The sequence below is a fragment of the Poromitra crassiceps genome, assembly GCF_964638095.1.
Source record: "Poromitra crassiceps genome assembly, chromosome: 9".
Lineage (NCBI taxonomy): Eukaryota > Metazoa > Chordata > Actinopteri > Beryciformes > Melamphaidae > Poromitra > Poromitra crassiceps.
In genome coordinates this window covers 9,441,216-9,461,896 of record NC_139630.1, presented here as the reverse complement: position 1 = coordinate 9,461,896, position 20,681 = coordinate 9,441,216, and the positions used below count along the sequence as shown (strand labels likewise).

General features: G+C 45.4%; 1 protein-coding gene across 5 annotated transcripts in view; it reads left to right on the top strand.

Moving 5' to 3' along the window:
• afdna (afadin, adherens junction formation factor a) overlaps nucleotides 1-20,681 on the top strand; it is a gene marked incomplete at its 5' end in the record, with an annotated part of 255,668 nt that overhangs the window by 213,050 nt on the left and 21,937 nt on the right. For all 5 annotated transcript variants that reach the window (XM_083643598.1, XM_083643599.1, XM_083643601.1 and 2 more), the window contains 5 exons: nucleotides 5,886-6,037; nucleotides 7,187-7,446; nucleotides 10,846-11,144; nucleotides 14,091-14,305; nucleotides 15,383-15,562. In XM_083643598.1, the coding sequence (XP_083499724.1) occupies nucleotides 5,886-6,037; nucleotides 7,187-7,446; nucleotides 10,846-11,144; nucleotides 14,091-14,305; nucleotides 15,383-15,562 (1,106 nt within the window). The remainder of the gene's footprint in view (nucleotides 1-5,885; nucleotides 6,038-7,186; nucleotides 7,447-10,845; nucleotides 11,145-14,090; nucleotides 14,306-15,382; nucleotides 15,563-20,681) is intronic.

Here is a 20,681-nt window from a genome sequence, read left to right as displayed (position 1 = left end):
ATTTCAACAGTGTTAGTCACAGTTAGAGATGCAGCGGTATGAGTTTTTGACGGTATGATAACCTTGGACAAAAATACCACGGTTTCACGGTATCGTTATTGTGAAATCTCTGGCAACAACAACAAAATAGCCTACATACAATTTTTTGCCATTGAACAAAATGTATTTTATTTTATTCATTTCATCTAATTAATTTATGTAAAACTAAAACACATCATAATATCAAATAAATGCTTATCTTTTGTCAAATCGGATTGGACACTGGACATAAATGATTGTTTCAATGTTGATGCACACGCACACACACACACACACACACACACACACACACACACACACACACACACACACACACACACACACACACACACACACACTTTTATTTGTATCCAAAAGTACTGTAGGGCAAATATCATAGATCCAGATATTTTGGATGAAAGTAGCAGTACAGCACAGTCTATGACAGAACAGACACTGGATGCATGTGCTGTAAGCACAGGAGAAATAGTGTAGTGCATCGCTAGCTTATAATGGATCCAAGCAGACATAATGTAAACACACACACACACACACACACACACCTACCTCTGTCTCACATTACACACAGCCTCTGTCCCATATGCTGTCTTCTAGCTCTCTCACTCTCTCACTCACGGCCTCATCTCACTGTGGGGTTGGAGGAGTATTTCGTCATTATTTAATGACTGTTGTTACTTCTCTTCAGTGCAATACGTTTTGATAACGACGTGCTGGCCGGCATAAGACGTTCGCTCAGTCAAGTAACGTTATCGTTAGTTAGAGCAAAGACAGCTGAGTGCTAATTAGCCATGTTATGTTATCGATAACGTTAGCCTATGACAGTCTTTATTGTACGTTAATCCTCCTGCTGGTGGAAATGGTTTATGTCCGATACAACGTATGACGATGCAAGACGTTTAACTACCTTGCATTTGGCAAATTAGGACGGGTGTTGTTCCTGCAGATGTGCTGATTCATGTTTGAGGTATTGTCCTCTCTAATCCTCCCTGGCCATCCCTGCTTTTAAAGCAGCTACGAACAAGATTTTCGATTGTTATTAAACGGTCTAAATTTAATATCAATGCATCACATCTTACCTCTAATAGTAGACGAGACCAACGCAGAGTAGTCTCGCTTGAACCCCGAGTGAATCGGCCAGTGTTAGTCTGTCTGTGGCCAGGGAAGATCAGGAAGTGAATTGAAACGGTTTGCAGCAGCCACTTCGGCCATAACCACAAAATAACTTCCAAAAAACCTGTTAGAATATAACGAGAGATGTTCGCGAGAGTATGCATGGCGTTCTCCTTGTTTATGGTATGTTGCTAGGTAGCGCGAACGGGTGAAGGCAGGCAGCTGCGTTTCACTTCCGGGTTTCACTTCCGGGTTTATCCGGTCCGGCGGTAAGAGAGAGAGCCCCCTGGTGACGCGAGTTTAGACAGACACAGACTTAATAATCGTCAAGAGAGCACTCTCCGATTCACACGGCTTTGGTCTCAGCTACTATTATAGGTAAGATGTGATGCATCAATATTGTAATTATACTGTTTAATAACAATCGAAAATCTTGCTCGTAGCTGCTTTAACAAAAATATTTCCACACACCGCGGTGGAGTTTGTCTTTTTCGACGGGGCCCGGGGGAACGTTCTGGGGATTCTCTCCTTCAGCAGCCATTATCACGTTGAATTACAATAGGCTACGCACGGGTCTAAACACAATGATTGACTTGATATTCTTGACGATCACAGCTACACTGATTGCTGAGACTGGGCAGCTGGGGGGAGGGGCCTCGTAACTGCACTCTGTCTGGGCACTTTCTCTCTCAGGGGGAAACAGCTGATACCGTGGGGAAGGTATGACGGCAAAACTTAGTGGTTTTGATACCATGACTTTTTGGTGGGTCTGTTCAGGTGCTAATAAAGAGCTTGATGATATAACGCCTCAGTGTCTCGCACCATGATTCAGAGTGGATTGCAGAGGAACAGAGTACAGCGGAACACGTTTACATGCACACAATAGTCTGTCTCCGTGCCCCCATGACCGCGTCTGTTTTTCTCTTGTTCAGTGCCTCGGCTTAAGCTAATTACGTTAGCGTAGCTAGCATAGCTACCCTAGCATAGCTAGCCTGCTAGCGTGAATCATAGACTGTATAAAGGCGTGAATACAGTGGAACTCACCCAAAATGCTAGCCGGTTTGAAGGCAGAAATCTCTCTCTGATTGAGAATCTCTCTCTGGTTCTGGTTGTGTACCTACTTTGCAGAGAAAATGTCTGTCTCTGTGTCCGCTCAAAACAGCAGTGAGTTTACTGTCCAGAGTAATAGTAAAGTCTCCTCTCCTTGTTGTGGGGGCTCACCTGGTGACGCAATGTTTTGGTTGTGCTGTAGTCCCGCGCTCCACCCAGAGGAGCGTTCGTTTATGCTCAGGCGGGTTTGGGCGGGTGGGGCCGAATGGAAAACAAATGTATTCATATTGAAATATATAACAGTCAAAATTGCACAAAGACGGTGGTCTGCACTCAGTCCACCCATGCTTCTGGAGATACGCGAAGGACAGACAGAGAGAGAGACAGAGAGAGAGAGACAGACGATATCGTCATTATAGTATAGATTATTATTATGTTTTATTTATATAATATTTGTCATGGGCAAAATGTAAGAAGTTCAGAATAGGTATTACAATACAAACACAATACTTTGTGAAGGCAGTTGGTTGACTCATACCTTTATTACATCAAAAGTCCCACTAGTACACGTTCTTTTTTTACCCAGCTAAGCAGCAGCATCGCCTTTTAAACTTTTAGATCGCACTCTGAACCTATGAAGTTTCTCCATGGCTGCTCTGTTCCCCCTCTCTTCTCCCTTCTCAGACAGCTGCCCGGGGCCAGCATCAGTGAGCCAAAACAAAATGGAAACTTCGGGTTAAAACTTTCAAAATAATGTCATTTAAACAAGTAAATAGCCTTAGGGCCTGTGTCCACCTAGCTTCTTTTTCCGACGTTAAAAGCTGGGAGTGCGCTGGGGAACGCTGATCCCAGCGCACAATATACAAGGAAGCAGTCTGCAAGTAACGTTAGTTCAGCTTGATAGCTGACAGCTAGCAAGCTAACAACACAGGTAGGCTACGCTATTAAAAGCAGTAAGCACAACACTCACCAGAAATATTAAGTGTCTAGCCGATCTGTTCCCACAATTGAGCCGTTCTGTCTCTGTTGCGATAGTTTTTCCATATGATTAGTTACCAGAAAAGGAGCAGCCGACACCAGCGTCTTTCTGAAAAGTTAAAATATTTTCAGCTGGAAGCGCTGGGAGTCGGCGCACAAAAACGCTGAAAAAAGACGCTGGGCGCTCTGCACTTTCTCTACACGTCCGTGTGCGCTCGCATACGCTCTCCTCCCATTGGAAACAATTGAAAATAGACGCCGGAGCTGATGAAAAGAAGCTAGGTGGACACAGGCCCTTACTGATGCACGTTGGACGGGAAAAAGGTGTTTCAACAAACGAAGCAGCAAACATTGTACCAAAATACTCGTGTTACATATGGAGTGAAACTGTGGCTGTAAAGCATTACTCAAAATGTTAATAAGTAAGTAAGTAAGTAAACCTTTATTTATATAGCGCTCTTCGTAGCACGAGTGCACAGAGTGCTTCACAGAGGACCACATACAGTTTAAAACAAGTAATACAATTAAAACATATCATATACCGTAAATTCCGGACTATAAGCCGCGGCTTTTTTCCCGTTTTTTGGCCTTTTTTGCCCCCTGCGGCTTATATAACGGTGCGTCTTATCTATGGATTTTTTCCAAAAAAAAAAAAAAATCTCTCTTTTTTAGCACTCTTTCTAACTATAAATCCACTTCTGTTTTAATTTCCTCTCTTGCCCTCTTTTAACAACATAACATAACATAACATAACACAACACAGGTAAGCAGAAAGAAAAAGAGGAAGCAATCACGCCATGAATGAGGAAATGACTCACCTGCTGGAGGCTGGAGATACACCGCTTGGGCTAAACTTTTACTCCGTGAAACACTATCGATTAAGTCCGACATCGCTCAGAGGTTTTGAGCAGCTTGAAAACAAGTTTGAAAACGTGCAGAAGTCCATCCACTCACTCACTAAAGAAAATAATGCAACCGTGAAGAGTTTCACTCGTGTCCAGCCATCTGGCCGAGTTAGAGCCGAAGTCCCGAACACAGTGAGAAAACCTCCCGAAGCTGCTGCTGCCTGCTGCAGCGGGGTGCATATTGTCCGGCCAGCCGACCGAGAGGCATGCGAGCCGGGCACTATTAAACAGTTGGGGTGTGTGAGGTGGCTGGCTGTGGAGGTGGCGGTTTCTCCTCCTCCTCCTTTCTCCCGCACACCGGGCGCCTCGGCCACGTCCAGACCCCGGCCTGCCACCGAGGGCCATCTTCATCTGCCTACTCCGCTGGCCCGACCGTCAACTCATCCTCCAGGCTGCGGGGAAGAAGCCCCTCACCGTCCGCGTTGGTGCAACAGAAACGCGCAACATACAACAGCATCATCGAGTCAATGGATATCGCTTTGGCGTACTGTACCCAGCGAGACTCGTCATAACCATTGATGGACAGCGGCGGAACAAGAGCTCAAAGTGAAACTGCCGAATATCTTTTGAGTTGGACTGGTCAATAGTACTGTGAGTAACTAAAATAAAAAAATAAAAAACGGAATTCTCTCTTCTTTAGCACTCTTTCTAACTATAAATCCACTTCTGTTTTAATTTCCTCTCTTGCCCTCTTTTCACCACACCGCGGACACTGTGTGCACTGTAAAAAAAACAAAAAATACCACAATGTGTGATTTTGTCTGGGGATTAGTGACCTGACTTTTGTTTTGTTGAAATGTTAATAAATGGGAGCTTCCCCAAACAGCCATCTATTTCCCGACAATCCCCTCTGTGCACGAAGCCTTTCATATGGTAATTAAACATCAAAACACCCGCGGCTTATAGTCCGGTGCGGCTTATAGAAGAAAAAAATAGTCACCTTTGAAGGTGCGGCTTATAGACCGGTGCGTCTTATAGTCCGGAATTTACGGTAATTAAAACATGTCTAAGAAAATGCAAAATTAGGCTAGCAGAAAAATAGCTAAAATAAAGACAGACATTGCAAGCAGAAGAGTGAAATAAATCAAAACAGTCTGTAAAATCTATGTATGGCCGAAAGCTTTTCTGAACAGGAAAGTTTTTAATTGCTTTTTGAACACGAGTTCAGAGGAAGAGACTCTCAGGTCCAGAGGGAGAGTATTCCAGAGCCTTGGGGCCACCACCGCAAAGGCTCTATCTATTAATGTTACAATGAGGGTTTTATTTTGAAAGAGCTAAAACTGATAACTTACTTACATTCTGGCTGACTTGACGCAGTCTATGTGCCTGGGCTGTGGGCTGCACCCGTGCATGAGAGACGCTTTTTTTTCTGTTGGAAATTCCGTCAATGTAAAGTAGTGAACTGTTAAGAAGGTCAAATTTCAGCCTGTGGGAATCATCACTGACTGACTCACGCTGAAAAAGGGCCGGCAAATCAAGAGGAGGAGAAGCAGGGTCGAAAAAATAACGCGTTGGACCACCGCCAAGTTTGATATCACGAGGCATGCAGAGCCGTCGCGTTAATAACCCGCCTCACTAGCAGGGTCGCTCTGTCGGCTAAACGGCTTGGCAACTTTTACACTGAAGAAAATGCCACTAGTTTGTGGATATTAGTGTGGGAGTTTTTGCCAATCTAAAAGGGCCTTCACAGTCATGGAGATATCCCAGTCTCAATAAACATATGCACCAATGCCTCCTTGTGCTTGTTGTGTTGGTCACACATTTGACCAAACTGTGTGTGTGTGTGTGTGTGTGTGCGCACAGGGATGGGTGGAGCTGACCACTGGTCCGGTCAGCAGCAGGTCTCCTCCTCTTTGGAGTCGTCCACCTCCAGCCAGGAGCACCTGAACTTCTCCGCCTCGTCATCCTCTTCCAACAAGAACCCCAACCAGAAGACTGGCCCGGGCCGCTGGAAGGTATCAGAAGCATCAGTATATAATACAACAATATCAAGTACTGGATAGAGGTTTTCAATTGACAAACAAAAACATTCTAAATTGAACCCCAGCTCACCTCCTGTTGCAGTGCATGTATAAACAAAGACGTTTCTTAGTCTATTTTTGGAAAAAAAAAAAAAAAAAAAACGCGATATGAGATTTCATCTCAACAATACATATCGTGATGTTTTACTATTGCGAAATTTCGTGGGACGATATATTGTGACACCCCTAATATATTGTGTTATAAAGTATAATATATAGAGTCAATATTATGACGATGAACATAGAAGCAATTATAGAAAATATGTATGACGATTACTGGGGTGGATAGTCAGACTACAAACATTGTCATTTATTGGTTAGGTTAGAAAAGGACCAAATAAGTAATTCAACTCCATTTCTTCCTACTCTATTTCGGGCATGTAAAAACAAAGTATTATGTATTATGTGTCTCTTCTATTGTTGAGAATATGATGTATATAATGTACATTGTTTTTGTTTTGAGAGATATATATATATATATATATATATATATATATATATATATATATATATATATATATATATATATAACTGAAATCAGTGTTTCCCCTAGAAAGATTTCCAGGCCTGGAGGGATTTCGAAACGTACCCCGACCGCAACGGTGGGGGCCCTCGCTGGCGACGCTAAACTTTTAGCTAACCTGTTCGCATCTATGTTCGCAATGGCATCCCAAGTATCATCATACTATTATGGGATGCGATGCGAACAGTTGTATTATGGGATGTGCGTTTCCCGGGCAACGACACACGTTGACAAGGTTTTGGAACAGCACCGCACTCTGGCACAATGCTCCTAAAAGCAAAATGCTTATTGTTTTGAATGATTTGGCATCTTCTATTACTGTCAACACCAGTATTGTTGTATTGTAATAATATGCCATAAAGGTTTATTGAAATTTTGGGGAGAGCAGGGGAGAAAATCTTAAAAAAAACATAAAAAAAAAAATCTGCCTGGTGGAGGCGTCGTTGGCCTGTAGAATGATAGGGGAAACACTGAATATATATATATATACACACACACACACACACACACACACACATACACACATATATATAATAAATGTATTTCTATTCTATTCCAAGACCCCCAACGCCCCGCACAGTGCCCAACCAGCACCCCACAGCGCCCAGCCCCCGTCTCGCTCCGACCTGCCCCCTCCTCCTCCCCCTCCCCCAGCAGCCTACCCCGAGCCCTACGACCCCTACGACCCCCAGGCCGACCTGCCCCTCCCCCCACCACCCGCCCTCAGCGCTGCCGCCGCCCAACAGGCAGCGGACCGCAAGAAGCGCGAGGAGCAGCAGCGCTGGTATGAGAAGGAGAAGGCTCGCCTGGACGAAGAAAGGTGGGCTCTCTTTGAAATGGCACACACTTTGTGTATATAGGCCCTTTTCACAGCAGCCATTTTCAGGTGGTAAAGCAGGTGTAAGTTACACCTGCTTGTTGGGGGTAACTCATTACAAAAGTAACATATTGCATGTAATATATTACTTTTAGCAGTAACTCAGTAATATAACTTAGTACTTATAGGATTTCAGTAATATTATACCAGTTACTTTGTCAAGTAACTCAAGTTACAAACTGAGTTACATTTGATTAAATCAAAGCACATATTTAAAAAAAGATAGAATCATTTCCTAATCAAACTGTGTGTTTTTATTCAAATAACCACTATAGATGACAATAACAAAGGTAAAGAATAACATTTAGAATTTTGGATTGTTTACACTGATTTCAAGGCGGTTGAAATTATTTTTCGGGATGGTTCCGGGGCGGCAATGTCTATTGCTTTGGTAAAAGTAATGCAAAAGTAGTGTAATAAGTAACGAGTTACTCTACACAGAAAGTAATATTGTAAAGTAACTTATTACTTTCAAATGAAAGTAACTAGTAATATGTAGTATATTACATTTTGAAAGTAACTTGCCCAACACTGGGTGTAACCAATACCATCAATGGTGGTTCCTTTCCATTTAGGTGTTCCAGTGCCAGGGCACTCATCGATGTTATTGGTTACACCTGCTTTACTTCCTGCTTTACCACCTCAAAACGGTTCCTGTGAAAAGGGCCCTATACTGTATGTATAGGCTGTGAAGTAGGGCTGAGCGATATGGTTGAAATTTATATCATGTTAATCCTAAGGATTTATATCATATCACTATATGATTTGTGTAGGCAAAATCACGTTAGATAATCAAATGAATGTTCATCTCATTGAACTGAATCATAATAGGTGTGATGTCAAACAAACATGACCTTTTCAAATAATATCCCAACCATACCTCATTTTAAGAGTTTTTTTTTAAGTCAATTGTGCTCGTCATCAGCAGAAATGTATCTCACAGCATTAAAATATCGTCGTATCGTTACGATATGATTCGACATTAAAATAACGTCATATTATCACGATATGATTCAACATTCAAATATTGTCACATCATCACGATATGATTAAGCTAAAAGACCATAAACGAATAAAATGATATTGAATTTATCGTACAGCCCTTTTGTTTCCCTGCCTCAAGATGAGACTTGGACTTTTTCACATGTTTATAATTGGTCTAAACGGGGACTGCATCATCCCTGTTGGGGGATGACATGTGCTATAGGTCCGCTCCATTAGGCTTTTTCCAGTTCACAGCTGATGGGCTTTTTTCACAGCAGCCATGTTGTGTGTAAAAAGCCAGGGTAGACAAAGGTGCAACTAAAACATGAATGAAGCTTTCCAACTTCCAATCCATTCACGTGTTCCGGTGCTGGGGCCCTCATTAATGTTTTGGTTGCCCCTGTGTTTACCCTGCCTTTTAGACATGCAATGTCTGCTGTGAAAAAGGACCAATGGGTAGTGGCCAGGGCGGGGAAAACCACTTAATGGGTGTGTGCAGTGTGCCAGCCGGTGGCAACAAACACGTCATCGCCGGCAAACCTGACAGCTGAGTAAACAAAGGAGAAAGCCTGGTTGTAGCTGTTGTAGCTGCAGCTTTTTAAATGCATTAGAAACTGCACACACACACGCAGGCCACAACTGCCGCACTGGCACGCCTAATGGAGCAGGCTCTATTGTGTCACTTGCAAATGGTTGTATTACGGTTTAGTACTGCAACTCAAAACGCATATTTAGAAATATTTATGTTTGTTTCTTTAACTTTCCATTATTCAGCAGAACAAAATATTCCCTGACATAGGACCTCTTACATGAGTCTTAAAAATGTGTTTAGATGATTACCGTAATCGATTATAGGAATATTTGGTGATACATTTTCTGTGGATCGACTAATCATTGTAGCTCTATAGAGCTCAACAGTCATGTGACATCGTGACGTCACCTTTTGCCCCGGAAGAGTTTTTCTCATTCACGTTCTGAAAAGCCCTTATCTAAAGAGTTTAAAGCCTGCAAGAAAGCCAAATGCTGATCCAGAACATTGTGACCATAAAACATTTCTTTCAGAGTTGAAAAAACATTGAAAAACATGGAGAAACTAGAACGACCGCAACGCGGACTTATGCCTCCGCCATTAGTTCATTTTGGAGTCCAAATCGCCATTTGAGGCAAATTGGAAGAGATTCCGTCAAGGCGCTCCTGTGATGTTGCTTTACAGAGCTTGGAAATTGGGTGTGTGAGAGGTCACAGTGACCTTGAACTTTGACCACCAAAATCTAATCAGTTCATCCTTGAGTCCAAGTCGATGTTTGAGACAAGTTTGATTAAATTCCGTCAAGGCATTCCTGAGATATCGCGTTAACAAGCTTGAAAATGGCGTTCGAGAGGTCACAGTGACATTGACCTTTGACCTTTGACCACCAAAATCTAATCAGTTCATCCTTGAGTCCAAGTCGATGTTTGAGACAAGTTTGATTAAATTCCGTCAAGGCATTCCTGAGATATCGCGTTAACAAACATCGTACGGACAACCCGGATCCATAATGCCTCTGGCCTGGCTATCGCCGGCGGAGGCATAAAAAAGTACAAGGTACAAGAAACCCCCCCCCCCCCCGCATAAACTGCTCTAGTTTCAGTCACTCAATGGTGGTTTTAGCCCTTTACTCAGCAACTTATAACTTACATTGGTATTAGCCTAGCCAGAGGGACAACAGCCAGAGAGAGAAATGAATGCAGGCCACCAATCACAGACGACCATACAGCGAGCTCCACCAATCAAAGACGTCATCGTTACACCTTAGGATTGTGGGTAGTGTTTTGAATGTTTAAAAATAGAAAAAAGGACGATATCTGCGGCCTTACATGAAGATATACCATCGTTTCACCACTAGATCACGCGTGGTAAGTCTACGTTGGCTGGTTACGACATTATGTCCACTAATCTAAATCTCAATGGCCTTTATGAATGGGAAATTCTCTTCCGGGGCAACGACGTCATGGAAAGTCACCTGACTGTTGAGCTCTGTTACAGTTGTAATCCATCCTAGTCAAAGTCGACTGACACATCAGCCGTTAGAGGAAGGCCGAGAGTGTAGCATCACTGTTTCATATGTTTGTTTTTTCATGTACAGTACTTCACATTTAAATTGAGTACTTTATATGGGACAGTTAATTGTGGAATTTATATAGACCGTTAATTGAGTAGTTTATGTGGGACAATTAATTGTGGAATTTATATAGACCGTTAATTGAGTAGTTTATGTGGGACAATTAATTGTTCGTTTATAATGGACAGTTAAAGTTGTTTATATCGGACAGTTAATTAAATACGGCGGTAACAACAATGATGATGTTGATTGGCAGGGAGAGGAAGAGGAGGGAGCAGGAGCGGAAGCTGGGTCAGATCCGGCCCAACCCCGTCATGCCCGTCCCGCCACACAACAATGGAGGAGTGCCCCACCCCCAGCCCGTGGCCACGCCCCACCCCCAGCCCGTGGCCACGCCCCACCCCCAGCCCGTGGCCACGCCCCACCACCAGCCAGTAGCCACGCCCCAGCCCTACCTGCCCTCCCAGGCCCCGCCCCCCCCAGCCCGGCCGGAGAAGCTGGCCAGCCTGCCTCGCTCCGCCGTGCCTCCCCCAGCCAGCGGCTCCAATCCCCCAGGTACAGTAAGCCTCTTCTATCAGTCCTTATTTCATTTGACAGCTCAAGTTCTGCCTCAAAGCCTGGAAGTCTGGTTCAGACTGTTAGCTTCATGCTTATGTTAGCTTCATGCTTAAAGTTCTGCCTCAAAGCCTGGAAGTCTGGTTCAGACTGTTAGCTTCATGCTTATGTTAGCTTCATGCTTAAAGTTCTGCCTCAAAGCCTGGCAGTCTGGTTCAGACTGTTAGCTTCATGCTTATGTTAGCTTCATGCTTAAAGTTCTGCCTCAAAGCCTGGCAGTCTCGTTCAGACTGTTAGCTTCATGCTTATGTTAGCTTCATGCTTAAAGTTCTGCCTCAAAGCCTGGCAGTCTGGTTCAGACTGTTAGCTTCATGCTTATGTTAGCTTCATGCTTAAAGTTCTGCCTCAAAGCCTGGCAGTCTGGTTCAGACTGTTAGCTTCATGCTTAAAGTTCTGCCTCAAAGCCTGGCAGTCTGGTTCAGACTGTTAGCTTCATGCTTAAAGGGACACTGCACTGAAAAAGAATGCCCATTTATTTTGCACATGAGCTCAGGCATATCGATATTATATCAATATGGTGATATGAGAATAGATTTTGGATAAGGTAATATGCTGATATGGCAAGTGTTGTCTTTTCCTGGTTTTAAAGGCTGCATTAGGGGCCATTCAGACCAAAAGCGTTTTTGGAGCTGCCAGTGTCTTTCTGCAATTCATTCTCTATGTAAGGACGCGCTAGACGTGCTCCTCTTTTAATGAACGCACCTGGCGTTTCAGCGCTGGTGGCGTCTGTTGTTTTTGGAGGAGCGCTGTGGGCGTTTTTAAGCTGAAAAAAGTTGAACTTTAGAGGAAAAGCGCCCTGCTCGTCTTTTCCTCTTCTCCTACCTTTTCTCCTCCCGAGGGATCCTCAACCTCCGCTTCTGCCAGAATTGGCAATCATCTGGCTTTCATGTTGACAGTGAGCAACATCAAACAGACAAAACCAGCTGGCTGCCGTCCGTGTGGTCGTTGTGTTCTGATCTGTACTGCACGCGACTGCAGGTGAAAACACAAACGGAGCAGAAAAAAAACGCTCCGTGCGGTGTGTTTTGTGCACAATGGAAGCGCTCTCAACATGATTTTCATAGCGTTCTGACTGACAAAAACGCTTTTGGTGTGAATGTCCCCTTACAATAAAGTGATGTCATTCTCTGAACTTACCAGACTGTTCCAGCTGTTCTATTATTTTCCTTTGCCCACTTAATCATCTACATTACTGATGCTTATCCAGGGCTCAACATTATGGGATGGCCAGTTGCCCTTGGCAACATTTAAAAAAAGAAATCAACCATTTCTTGGCCTTCGGTTGCCTCAGTGGCAACCACGTTTTAACATATAAAAAATAGAGCAAACAGCAAAACGTGCACCCCCAAATATGTTTCTAATAATCCTAAAACCCGAAATGGAAGTGACATCACACAGACTCTCTCTCCCTCCCTCATCAGTCCTGCTTGTTAATTACCCCGCAGTACTTAACACGTTCACTGCCAATGACGAGTTGACTCGTCAAACACAATCCAACCGTTCACTGCCAATGACGAGTTGACTCGTCAAAAAATAAATTTTTTGACGGTGCTACGTGGATCAATGCCCCCCACGTCTCCTATAAAAATATTGGAAGTATTGAATGTGTATAATCTATTTTACCGACCAACTAAGTGGCGACAGTGCTCTCCCGACAGAGAGAAAGCCAACCAAAAACAGCCGCGGGAGCAAGCCATTCTCAAGGAAATGGCTTGGCGATTTTACAGTCATCAGTCACCAGACTCGCCCGAGAGCGGCCGCGCCAGCAGCAGCACACCGAGAGCGGAGAGCGGTGCTGGCGTGGGGGATTGCAAATTTGCATAATAGATTATGGGTGAAACACACTTTGAAACACCCGCAGAAAGGCCAGAATCGCACGCATTCCGAAAACCCAGAAACGAACGAGCCTCATTCTCATACTGTAGGCGAAAACGCTTTCACGCTGCTGCACGGGCGCACAACGGTGGGGGGTTCCAAAAATAGCCTGGTTGAAAAACACAGTTTGAAACACGCAGCATAAAGCCTAGAATCGCACAAAGCTTCATCAAAGCTCTCAAACCCAAGAAACAAGTGAGCCCTATCCACACTCGCTGCCAGGGAGGGAGGCTGCTCAAACTCGCAGCAGCAGAACACTCGCTTGTGACAAACGCAGGCTGAAAGCCACCAGACACGCCCACGGAGGGAGGAGTTTGAAGGAGAGGGCGTTCAGAACTATATTGTTTAGATGTCCGATCTCTCACTGATGCCAAAAATAAATAGTTAAAGTGACTGTTCTGCCTGTTTGATTGAATTTCACAAAACTGCGATTATCTCAGCTTTCACTCTCAGACGCTGAAACCATGCTGTACTCAACGGCTAATATCTACATAACTACTAACTCTACAAACTAACTCTTTTAGACAGAGAAAGCACACATTCTATTAGTACTTTTGTGAACTTTGTGTTCACAAACTCCAAGCAGAAAATAATCCTCGGCTCTTGTAAAATGAGCCAGAATCCTCAAAAAAAACCTCTGGCAGAACCTACCTACAGTAAAAAAAAAAAGGCTGGCAGTGAATGTGTTAACAAGCGTTAACGAGCAGGTGTTTCATTGCATTGGTGAAACACTGTCCAGAGAGACAATAATATGGACCGTCTATAAGTTGTGTTGCATTAAATACATTTGGTTAACCTATTTTTGGGGGGTGCTGTTAGCTCAGGGGTTCTCCACAGGATTGGAATGTCTGCACATGTCGGGAAGTCGTTTTAGAGCCCCGTCATTTTATAGATTCTGATATTTGTCTCTTACATTTTTCAATCTAAACTATCTAGGAAGCCTACATGTGGTAGCTTTGGCACTCGTTTTCTATCAGCTAAATGGCTCAAATGAGATTGATGTAACCGTAGGCATGGACACGGTGATCAGGGAGCTGCTCCCCCAGCAGCAGCCGCGGACCATCGAGAGGCGAGACCTGCAGTACATCACCATCAGCCAGGAGGCGCTGTCGAGCAGCGACAGCTTGTCTCCAGACCCCTGGAAGAGAGACGCCCGCGAGAAGGCCGAGAAGCAGCAGCAGCTGCACATTGTCGACCTGCTGGACAAGGAGATCCAGGAGCTCCAGGTACAGTACCAACTAAAGAGCCATTCCTACACCATCATGTCTCTCCAGGAGAGTTAAAGAGCCGTTCCTACACCATCATGTCTCTCCAGGAGAGTTAAAGAGCTGTTCCTACACCATCATGTCTCTCCAGGAGAGTTAAAGAGCCGTTCCTACACCATCATGTCTCTCCAGGAGAGTTAAAGAGTCATTCCTACACCATCATGTCTCTCCAGGAGAGTTAAAGAGTCGTTCCAACACCATCATGTGTCTCCAGGAGAGTTAAAGAGTCGTTCCTACACCATCATGTCTCTCCAGGAGAGTTAAAGAGCCGTTCCTACACCATCATGTCTCTCCAGGAGAGTTAAAGAGTCATTCCTACACCATCATGTCTCTCCAGGAGAGTTAAAGAGTCGTTCCAACACCATCATGTGTCTCCAGGAGAGTTAAAGAGTCGGTCCTACACCATCATGTGTCTCCAGGAGAGTTAAAGAGTCGTTCCTACACCATCATGTGTCTCCAGGAGAGTTAAAGAGTCGTTCCTACACCATCATGTCTCTCCAGGAGAGTTAAAGAGTCGTTCCTACACCATCATGTCTCTCCAGGAGAGTTAAAGAGTCGTTCCTACACCATCATGTCTCTCCAAGAGAGTTAATGAGTCGTTCCTACACCATCATGTGTCTCCAGGAGAGTTAAAGAGCTGTTCCTACACCATCATGTCTCTCCAGGAGAGTTAAAGAGTCGTTCCTACACCATCATGTGTCTCCAGGAGAGTTGTTTGATTCTCTTTAGGCTACCTTATAATGCTAATTACCTCCAAATGGGCCTTTATGACATTTTAGTTCATGTTTAGCGTTGACAAATGAAAGTTCGACAAGTCAAGTTTCATACTTTATTTATTAATTTATTAATACATTTATTTCAAAACTGTGTGTGTGTGTAGTTTACAAGCATTGTAAGCATTGCATTTCAGGAGTCGTATTCTTATGCTTCCGCCCGGCGATAGCCGTGGCCGGAGGCATTATTATTTTTAGCATTATTGTTGCTATTATTTGTTGTCAGAAGATGCCAGTATTATTGCAAAGCACCTTTCGTTCCCAGGCGAAGCCGGAGAGGACAGCAGAGGAGAGCGACCGCCTCAGGAAGCTGATGTTGGAGTGGCAGTTCCAGAAGAGACTGCAGGAGAGCAAGCAGAGCGACGAGGACGAGGAGGAGGAGGACGACGAAGATGTAGACACCATGATGATCATGCAGAGGCTGGAGGCTGAGAAGAGAGCCCGGGTGAGCTGCACCCACACATTCAAGACCAGATGAATAATAAGAGACAAGCCTTGTTACAAGAGCACGCTAACTTTTCGGGAGATTCGCCTATTTGCCGTCTTCCCGATAGTAAGAGGAGAAGATCGGTGCTCTTCTCTTCTCTGTGCGTGCAGTAGAAAAATAGCGACCCGCCCCTCCTGCTAGTTAGCTTAGCACAATGAATGGTAGTCATTGGTACTGGCTAGTGGCTAGCCTACCCCCGTTAAGATGAACAAAAATGTAAAAGAAAAAAAAAGAAAAAACTTCCATACTGCTCACCTGGCCTAATCCAAGTCTCCACAAGCCCTGAGATGCCAAGTTGTCTTGAAAAGATGACATTTACACCCTGTTTTTAGCTGAAATCTGCACTGTAGCTACGTGCTGCAAGATGGTGGACGGGGGAAACTGTAACCTGCTTTTCTTCTGCCACACGCACAGAGAAGAGAATAACATCTATCTTCTCGTCTCTTACTATCCAAAAGATGGCAAATAGGCAAATCTGTCAAAATGTTGGCGTGTTCCTTTAATGTAGAATGGAAGAGGTGTTTCATATTGACAGGAAGGGCTGAGGCCATTAGAAGAGGCTTAAAGATAGGAGAGCTAGGATATCACATAGGGCTGTGTATCATTAAATACCAATACCAAATACCAGTGATACCCATACCAATGAGTACTTCAGTCCATACCTTTTTTCTTTCTTTTTTTGGATGGTGCTGAACCACGCAAAACCATACACATAATATTTTTTTCTCCCTAGATCTGTGTACAAAAAGCATTGAGTGCAGCAGGTATAGTTTGACTGATGACGTTTTTCGATACTTTTTGGTACTGGGTTATTTCGGTCGATTGTAATACCTTAAAGCTATTTGAGTACTGGCGATATCCAGCCCTAATATCACATCATATTTAATGGATAGAGAGGGAAAAACACCTTTGTGATTTCTGTTTTCCAAGTAATATAGCCAATCAATAGCCCATTGTTCTGACAATCAGAGGTGTAATTGACTACAGCAGGAAGGGCGAGCTACAGGAAACCAGGCTGCTGGCAAAACCAGAATCCGCTTTCTAACGCTAGAAGGGGAAATGGATTCCCGCCCGTGGCAGCGCCCCCCTGTGGCAGCACATGCGCCCACAATGAATGCCCTGCAATGTGCATCTGCAACACGCTTCTGTCATCGCTTCGCCATGCTGAGCTGCTTCAATCTGATTGGCTGGAGGGGTGGATGGGGGCGGGGGGTGGACAGGCAACCAAGGATGTTGTCAATGCTGCATTCAAGTCATATGGGAGAAACTGTCTGACTTGACAGAGGCAACAAGTCAGGTGTTCGTTCACCATCAAAACGTCATCAAAAACCACCTGAAATCTTTCTAGTAGGAATCTTTCCCATATTACATGAATGCAGCATAAGAGCTGTGTTGCATAGCAACATCTAACCATGACCATAATGTCACTGGTCCCATTTTAGCAAGGTTCTGCACACTTTTGTTTTTCTGTACTTTAACGTAAAGGCACGTTGATGATTAATGGGATCATAATGGAGTCCTTTTTGACTCACCAAATACCTTTCTTGCACCAAAACGCCTCTCAAATATCAGGATCCCAAATATCAAATTAAAATACAGTTGTGATGTTGGATGTGTGAGGATGTGGCGTAACGCAGGCCACCATCGCTATTTTCCAATACATCCTAATGCGACGGAAACGCTAATAGACAATAGCGATAATGCTAACGGTGGCTAGCCTCCACTAGCTCCCACTTCACTAGTTGACAGCTGTAGCGCTCTGTCAACGATAAGGCCACAGCGACTGTGATGACGTCGATAGAAGGGGATTATTTTCACCAGACACGAGTGGAGAGATTTAAATAGGTCGCTCTTCAACTGATTTTTTTTGGTAAAAAAATAATAATAAAAAAGTCCTGGATAACAGAAACCCTGGTGGTGAGGATGTGGCAGTGTGTGATTGGATCTGGGTCGATACAGGGGTGTTACTCAATGTGGCCAGTTAGGGAATTCGTTGACTCCTACTAATCGACCCAACGGAGGAGAGATAGACCTCGAGCAATGTTTTTACTATCTCCTCTTCTCCCTCATCCTCCCCTTTCTCTTATTATTCTTATTCTTATTATATTATTTATATTTTTATTATTTTGCTGTTTTCTCCTTCCTCTTCCCTCCTGCTCTTCCCTTATTCTCTCCGAACATTAATTTATTTTTGTTGATACCTCTCTTCGAATACTTTGTTTTTCTGTATTTGGCTCTTCCTTTTTCCTTCTATCCTTTTGTCTATTTTGACCCTCTATCTCCCCTCCCTTCTGGCTCTCTCTGTCCGGTTCTCTTCTTGTCTTCAGCAGCAGACTGCTGTCCCAGCTATCTCTGTTCTAGACTTGGTACGTTCTTCCAGTTAATGACAAATATCCTCTTTCTACCACACATCACTTCCTGTTCTTTCCCCCCTGTTTCCTGTCTGGACTGCCCGCCCACCCGTGTTTCCAATTCGCTCATTCTGACTCCTCCCTTTCGCCCCGTCACATCTGGACTACTGTTGTCGTTTCATTGGGTTTGGGTCGGGGTTGGAGGCGGGACGTAAGCCATGATTGGCTGAGGAGCAGCCGGTCATGGAGGGGCCGTCCTGGGGTGCTGGATGCTGGATGGCTGGGAGAGCCGTCCGTCTCTTTGTCCACTCAAAACTACTACTGCTGCAGCAGAAAGCCACTGTTTCCAAACACATCAAAGCCGGAGGAATCACTGTTGTAGTGATTAGGATTTAGGACTCATGACTCGACTGGGACTTGAGCACTGATGACTTGGACTTGGACTTGACAGGGTATCTGAGGGGGTCTTGACAGGGTATCTGAGGGGGACTTGACAGGGTATCTGAGGGGGTCTTGACAGGGTATCTGAGGGGGTCTTGACAGGGTATCTGAGGGGGACTTGACAGGGTATCTGAGGGGGTCATGACAGGGTATCTGCAGGGGTCTTGACAGGGTATCTGAGGGGGTCTTGACAGGGTATCTGAGGGGGACTTGACAGGGTATCTGAGGGGGTCATGACAGGGTATCTGCGGGGGTCTTGACAGGGTATCTGAGGGGGTCTTGACAGGGTATCTGAGGGGGACTTGACAGGGTATCTGAGGGGTCTTGACAGGGTATCTGAGGGGGACTTGACAGGGTATCTGCGGGGGTCATGACAGGGTATCTGCAGGGGTCTTGACAGGGTATCTGCGGGGGTCATGACAGGGTATCTGCAGGGGTCTTGACAGGGTATCTGCGGGGGTCTTGACAGGGTATCTGCGGGGGTCTTGACAGGGTATCTGAGGGGTCTTGACAGGGTATCTGAGGGGGACTTGACAGGGTATCTGCGGGGGTCATGACAGGGTATCTGCAGGGGTCATGACAGGGTATCTGCAGGGGTCTTGACAGGGTATCTGCGGGGGTCATGACAGGGTATCTGCGGGGGTCTTGACAGGGTATCTGAGGGGTCTTGACAGGGTATCTGAGGGGGTCTTGACAGGGTATCTGCGGGGGTCATGACAGGGTATCTGCAGGGGTCTTGACAGGGTATCTGCGGGGGTCTTGACAGGGTATCTGCAGGGGTCTTGACAGGGTATCTGCGGGGGTCATGACAGGGTATCTGCAGGGGTCTTGACAGGGTATCTGCGGGGGTCATGACAGGGTATCTGCGGGGGTCTTGACAGGGTATCTGAGGGGTCTTGACAGGGTATCTGAGGGGGACTTGACAGGGTATCTGCGGGGGTCATGACAGGGTATCTGCAGGGGTCTTGACAGGGTATCTGCGGGGGTCATGACAGGGTATCTGCAGGGGTCTTGACAGGGTATCTGCGGGGGTCTTGACAGGGTATCTGCGGGGGTTTTGACAGGGTATCTGAGGGGTCTTGACAGGGTATCTGAGGGGGACTTGACAGGGTATCTGCGGGGGTCATGACAGGGTATCTGCAGGGGTCATGACAGGGTATCTGCAGGGGTCTTGACAGGGTATCTGCGGGGGTCATGACAGGGTATCTGCGGGGGTCTTGACAGGGTATCTGAGGGGTCTTGACAGGGTATCTGAGGGGGACTTGACAGGGTATCTGCGGGGGTCATGACAGGGTATCTGCAGGGGTCTTGACAGGGTATCTGCGGGGGTCATGACAGGGTATCTGCGGGGGTCATGACAGGGTATCTGCAGGGGTCTTGACAGGGTATCTGCGGGGGTCTTGACAGGGTATCTGCGGGGGTCTTGACAGGGTATCTGAGGGGTCTTGACAGGGTATCTGAGGGGGACTTGACAGGGTATCTGCGGGGGTCATGACAGGGTATCTGCGGGGGTCATGAGGTTTCACGCTCATGTTCAGTAGGCTAACTTCACCTACATGTGGTTTCACGCTCATGTTCAGCAGGCTAACTTGGGACTCAGGTAACGGGGACTTGACTCGGCCTCGAATCGGACCGTTCTTTCTTTGGTGACTTGGACTCAAACACTGGGGACTCGACTTGGACTGGAGAGATACAGTGACTTGACTAACACGTAGGTAGTAATACTGTAAATGTACGATAGGGGGCAGTAGAGGTGGAGTGACGTTAGGCAGCAGTGAAGTTTTGAGTGCAGACGGAGGTGGCGGCTGCGTGGCTGAATGCATCGCAGGAGGTCTCAGGTCACGATCCATGCATGAGTCTATTAGCCTCTTAGCTGCTGGCGCTACCTGCACACGTCCACCTCATGTTGTGGTATCCATCCACCCACCCACCCATCCATTCATGTGTGGTCACACGCTTAGTCTGTCTTCATACCCTATCTATATCAACTGTCCAGCCCAGGGGAAGGGTGTGTTTGTTTTGTGTTTCACCACGTGGTGTCACAATGGTCACATTTACACTGCAGGTCTGGATGCCCAGTTCCGATTTTTGTGTGTGCCTATATCTGATTTGTGTGGCCCATGGTCCCATACCTGTGTTTACACTTGCAACAACCCGAACCTCCACGCATAAAACACTTGGCTTGGAGTCTGTATTTTTCAAATTGCTGCGCGTTTGAAAATAAATACGACCTGATGTTGTATCGCTCGTGTTCACACACTGACTCCAAAAACTTTTGTCCGTCG